The sequence below is a fragment of the Haematobia irritans genome, chromosome 2, assembly GCF_050003625.1.
Source record: "Haematobia irritans isolate KBUSLIRL chromosome 2, ASM5000362v1, whole genome shotgun sequence".
In the NCBI taxonomy this organism is placed as follows: Eukaryota; Metazoa; Arthropoda; class Insecta; order Diptera; family Muscidae; genus Haematobia; species Haematobia irritans.
This window is the reverse complement of record NC_134398.1, coordinates 151929421-151935420: the sequence shown is the minus strand read 5'-3', so window position 1 is coordinate 151935420 and position 6000 is coordinate 151929421. Positions and strand designations below refer to the sequence as shown.

Here is a 6000-nt window from a genome sequence, read left to right as displayed (position 1 = left end):
TAGCTCCCATATATATCTTTCGCCCGATATGGACTAATACGGTCCCAGAAGCTAGAGTTTTATCCCAATTTGTATGAAATTTTGCACTAGAAGTACAATTAGTAGTGTAGGCAAGTATGCCAAATTTTATTGAAATCGGTTCAGATTTAGATATAGCTCCTATATGTAGCTTTCGCCCGATTTACACTCATACGACCATAGAGGCCAATTTTTTGAACCGATTTAGTTGAAATTTTGCAAAGAGAGTAGAATTAGCATTGTTGCTATGCGTGCCAAATTTGGTTGAAATCGGTTCAGATTTAGATATAGCTCCTATATGTAGCTTTCGCCCGATTTACACTCATACGACCACAGAGGCCAATTTTTTGAACCGATTTAGTTGAAATTTTGCAAAGAGAGTAGAATTAGCATTGTTGCTATGCGTGCCAAATTTGGTTGAAATCGGTTCAGATTTAGATATAGCTCCCATATATAGCTTTCGCCCGATTTACACTCATACGACCACAGAGGCCAATTTTTTGAACCGATTTAGTTGAAATTTTGCAAAGGGAGTAGAATTACCATTGTAGCTATGCGTGCCAAATTTGAACTCGGTTCAAATTTAGATATAGCTCCCATAAATATGTTTTCCTGATTTTGATAAAAATGGTCAAAAAACCAACATTTTCCTTGTAAATTCGCCACTGCTTAGTCGAAAAATGACTATAATTTTCCTAACCTTCTAATACAAATATATCGAGCGATAAATCATAAATAAACTTTTGCGAAGTTTCCTTAAAATTGCTTTGACAAAATTTCTATGGAAAAAAAATTTGAAAAAATTTTCTATAGAAGTAAAGTTTTGAGAAAATTTTCTATGTAGATTTGACTGTTTGCGCCTGTAATGTCATAAATACATTAAAATAACTCTAATATTTAAAAAAATGTGTGTTCAGTTTATTTAAAACTTTATTTTATTTTTTTTAACATAAAATAAAGTGACTTATAACAGAGCAAAGACAGATTCATGAAATTGTGGAAATATCCTTTTTCGTTTTTTTTTTCATTTTTTTTCTTTTTGCAATTACTCTCTAAATTCTTTAACTTATTTCTAAATAGATAGAGAAGAAAGAAAGACTGAAAGATGCAGGGGTAGGAGAAGAGTGTCGGAGTATGTTGCGATTGTTGTTGCAGAAATCCCTATTTACAGGGGTCATCAGATATGGAGGTGATATAGAATTTTACAACTAGCTTATGTCCTGTGTCAGTGAGAAATGTTTGTTTGTTGTTTATTAATGGGTACCGGGGGCTGGAGCCACATTCACAGAAGTGGCGGAATTCAAATGACCAGCTAAAGGAGCAGTATGGACAGCACCACGAGTCTTAGCAACATAAACACCGGGTCCGTGAGCACCATGAGCATGGCCTGGTCCTTGACTCAAGGAAATGCCAGGATAACCTCCCCATGCACCATGACCGGGTAGTCCCCAAGGAGCATGAGCACTTAGATCAACAGCAGCATGACCTCCCCATGGTCCAGCCCATGGACCAGCCCAAGCACCATGAGCTCCCCAGGCACCAGCCCATGGGCCTCCCCAGGGACCACCCCAACCGGAGGATTGGACACCAACAGCAAGGGCCAACAAGACTACGGCAAAAGCGAACTGTAAGAAGGAAATGAAGAGAGAAAATGAAAATTTTTGGAATAAAAAAAATATTGGAAAATAAAATATTATATTTATTTATTTTAAATTAGAAAATTTGTTAATTATATTTAATAGTTTTTTACAATGGCGGAGATATAAAACTAATAAAGTTTTATTTTTTTATTTAATAACTGAAATAATTAAATAAAAATCTATTAATGTTGACGACAAACTATAATAAATAAATTATGCTGAATTTATTTATTTTTATTTTTATTATAACAAAATTATTTTGTTTTATATTTAGTATTAATTATTTTTATTTTATTTTATTTATTTTTTATTTTATTTTATTTTTTGTCAAATTTATTTATAATATTAATTTAATTATTTCAGTTATTAATTTGTTATTTAATATAATTAACAAATATAATTAACAAATTTTTAATTTTTTTTTCATTTTTATTTGAATTAATTATTTAATCAATTTAAACAAAATCTTTCTAGTTGATTTTGGCTAAATCTTGTCTCCAAAAATACGGTATGCCTTCGAAACCATAGCTAGGAGTCTCAAAAACTCAATATTCAATATTTTTCATTAAAAAAATAAAGTTTGAATTTTTAATTTTGAAATATTGCCAGGATTATGTATATACCTTCATGTTGTCAGAGAGGATGTGATAGAGAATAGATGGAAATTGTGTTTAATGAACGACTTTAGATTCGATTCTGATTTTCTTAAGAAAATGATAGTAACTTTTATACCAAATTATGTTACAATTGGGGCGTGTTTTTCATATTGGCAATTAAATGTATATTTAGAATGCCATACCAAAACAAACAAACAAAAAATCGATATACTGCATAAACGGCACACTTCCACAAACAACAATAGAATTTCTAAGCCATGAAAGTGAGCGGTTTGATTTGATTTTTTTTTCTTCTTAATTCGAGCATAAGAGCACCTGATAATTGTAGTACCACCTCCACTTGTATCGCTGCTGCTATGTACCGCCAACGGCCTTATGAATGGCCTCAGCCGCAGTGGACTACCTTCAGCAACATATACCAATGTTGCTGAAAAAAAACGACTGCAACATTACTTGCAATTAACTGCATTGTGGTTACCTTTGAGTGGTATAGGTCAATTTGAGCACTGGAATTTGCTCTGAATTTCAAGATGTTTTTTCAAAGATTATTTGTAATAGCCTTCATTATAGGATATGGATTTATTTTTCTGATTGTATGATTGCCTTTCAAAATTATATTCAATAAAATGTATCTACCTTGCACGATGGATATGATATCTAAGGATCTGTTGAAATCTAAAATCTTTTATTTTAACATAAGCTTTTGTGGGCTATCATTGAAATAGGTTTGGGATATAAACCGTATTTCCTTATTAAAAAAAATATGGCATACATGTCTAAGGAAACTTTATCTCAATCTGAATGTCTGATGTTAAAAGAAATACTTGAGCTTGCATCTACAGAGGTAGTGTGCCAGTAATATTGAGTCCATTATTAAACATGTAAGGAAAGTCCAAAAGATCTACATTTTCGATACCATCTCAAATCTTTCAAATTTGTTAGGTGCAATATGTAAAGGTTTATGTGCACATATACATATATTTAAATCTGACCCGATCTGGATACAATTTGCAAAAGTTCTACAAAATCTATAGACTTAAATTTATGTTGGTTAACTCCCCAAGGTGGAACACAATGCTAGTAAAAAAACAAGTATATACAGCAGTAAGTTCGGCCGGGCCGAATCTTAAATACCCACCACCATGAACCAAATGTTAGGGGTTCCTTTGAAATTTCAGAAGGACTTGAGGACTTGAGGACACTTCCCGAAGATAAATTTAATGATTGCACCTATGAGGACTATATCATATTCTGGATTTATAAGAACCATTTTTGTTTGAGTTTTAGAGGAATCATTAACATCTCTTGTAAGTGTGCAAGAAAATTATAAAATAACGTTTTGATTTGAAATTTTAAATCTGTAGAAGTAAAATCTGGAAATTTTACATTGAGTTTCAAGCAATTTTCATGATAAGTGCGCTTTCTACACCCTCAAGAAGTGAAGTCGGTCTATATGGAGGCATTACCAAATGGACCGATAAAAACTTAATCCGATACACGTTTTTGTGAGCCTAAAATACCAGAATATTTACAATTTAAAGCAAATCAGATAAAAACTACGGTTTCTAGAAACCCAAGGAGTTAAATCGGGAGATCGTTCTTATGGGGGCTATACTAAAATATGGACCGATACTCACCGTTTTCGGCATACCTCTTTATGACCTGAAAATACCTCTATATTTCCATTTTCAGGTAAATTGGATAAAAACTGCGGTTTCTATAAGCCCAAGAAGTAAAATCGGGAGATCGGTCTATATGGAGGCTATACGAAAATATGGACCGATACTCACCATTTTTGGCACACCTCTTTATGGTCCTAAAATACCTCTAGATTTCCAATTTCAGGTAAATTGGATAAAATCTACGGTTTCTATAAGCCCAAACCCCAAATCGGGAGGCTGTTTAATATGGGGACCATACCAAAACATGGACCGATACTCACAATTTTTGGCACATGTATTTGTGGTCCTACAATACCTCTAGATTTCCAATTTCAGGTAAATTGAATAAAAACTGCGGTTCTATAAGCCCAAGAGTAAAATCGGGAGATCGGTCTATATGGGGGCTATACCAAAATATGGACCGATACTCACAATTTTTGGCACACATAATTGTGGTCCTACAATACCTCTAGATTTCCAATTTCAGGCAAATAAGATAAAAACTTCGGATTCTAGAAGCCTAAGAAGTAAAATCGGGAAATCGGTCTATATGGGGGCTGTACCAAAATATGGACCGATACTCACCATTTTCGGCGCACCTCTTTATGGTCCTAAAATACCTCTAGATTTCCAATTTCAGACAAATTGGATAAAAACTACGGTTTCTATAAGCCCAAACCCCAAATCGGGAGGTCGTTTTATACGGGGACCATACCAAAACATGGACCGATACTCACAATTTTTGGCACACGTATTTATGGTCCTACAATACCTCTAGATTTCCAATTTCAGGTAGATTGAATAAAAACTGCGGTTTCTATAAGCCCAAGAAGTAAAATCGGGAGATATGCCTATATGGGGGCTATACCAAAATATGGATCGATACTCACAATTTTTGGCACACGTATTTGTGGTCCTACAATACCTCTAGATTTCCAATTTCAAGTAAATTGAATAAAAACTGCGGTTTCTATAAGCCCAAGAAGTAAAATCGGGAGATCGGTCTATATGGGGGCTATACCAAAACATGGACCGATACTCACCATTTTTGGCACACCTCTTTATGGTCATAAAATACCTCTAGATTTCAAATTTCAGGCAAATTGGATAAAAACTACGATTTCTATAAGCCCAAGACCCCAAATCAGGAGGTCGGTTTATATGGGGACTATATCAAAACCTGGACCGATATAGCCCATCTTCGAACTTGACCTGCCTGCAGACAAAAGACGAGTTTGTGCAAAATTTCAGCACGATTGCTTCATTATTGAAGACTGTAGCGTGATTACAACAGACAGACAGACAGACAGACAGACGGACAGACGGACATCGTTATATCGTCTTAGAATTTCTCCCTGATCAAGAATATATATACTTTATATAGTCGGAAATCGATATTTCGATGCATTACAAACGGAATGACAAACTTATTATACCCCCGTCACCATTCTATGGTGGTGGGTATAACAAGTATATACGGCCGTTAGTTCGGCCAGTCCGAAGCTTATGTACCCTCCATCATGGATTGCGTAGAAACTTCTTCTAAACACTGCCATCCAGAATCGAATTACATAAGTTGCGGTAACGCTTGCCGATAGCAAGGTATATTAAAACCTCCTAACACCATCTTCTAAATTGTATGTAAGTCCATACGTGGTATATATTAAATAAAAAAGATCGATCCAATACGTATATAATTCAGTATGACAAAGTAGACATAAAATTTTGACAAAATTTTCTACAGAAATAAAATTTTAACAAAATTTTTTATAGAAATAACATTTTCACAAAATTTTGTATAGAAATAAAAATGTTGACAAAATTTCCTATAGAAAGAAAAATTTGACAAAAATTTCTACAGAAATAAAATTTTAACAAAATTTTCTATAGAAATAAACTTTTGACAAAATTTTCTATAGAAATAAAATCTTGGTAGATTATTTTTGGCTCGAGTGGCAACCATGATTATGAACCGAATAAAATTTGAACAAAACTTTCTATAGAAATAAAATTTTGACAAAATTTTCTATAGAAATAAAATTTTGACAATGATGAAAATTTTAT

At 33.5% G+C, this 6000-nt stretch overlaps 1 protein-coding gene across 1 annotated transcript; it reads right to left on the bottom strand.

Annotated features, from left to right (window-relative positions):
• Positions 1-930: 930 nt before the first annotated feature.
• Positions 931-2402, bottom strand: LOC142226551 (uncharacterized). Its single transcript, XM_075296622.1, has 2 exons — positions 2282-2402; positions 931-1643 (listed from the first exon to the last, which is right to left on the bottom strand). The coding sequence occupies exons 1-2, from the start codon at positions 2285-2287 to the stop codon at positions 1272-1274; spliced, it is 378 nt and encodes a 125-aa protein (XP_075152737.1). The 5' UTR covers positions 2288-2402; the 3' UTR covers positions 931-1271.
• Between the last annotated feature and the right edge of the window lie 3598 nt (positions 2403-6000).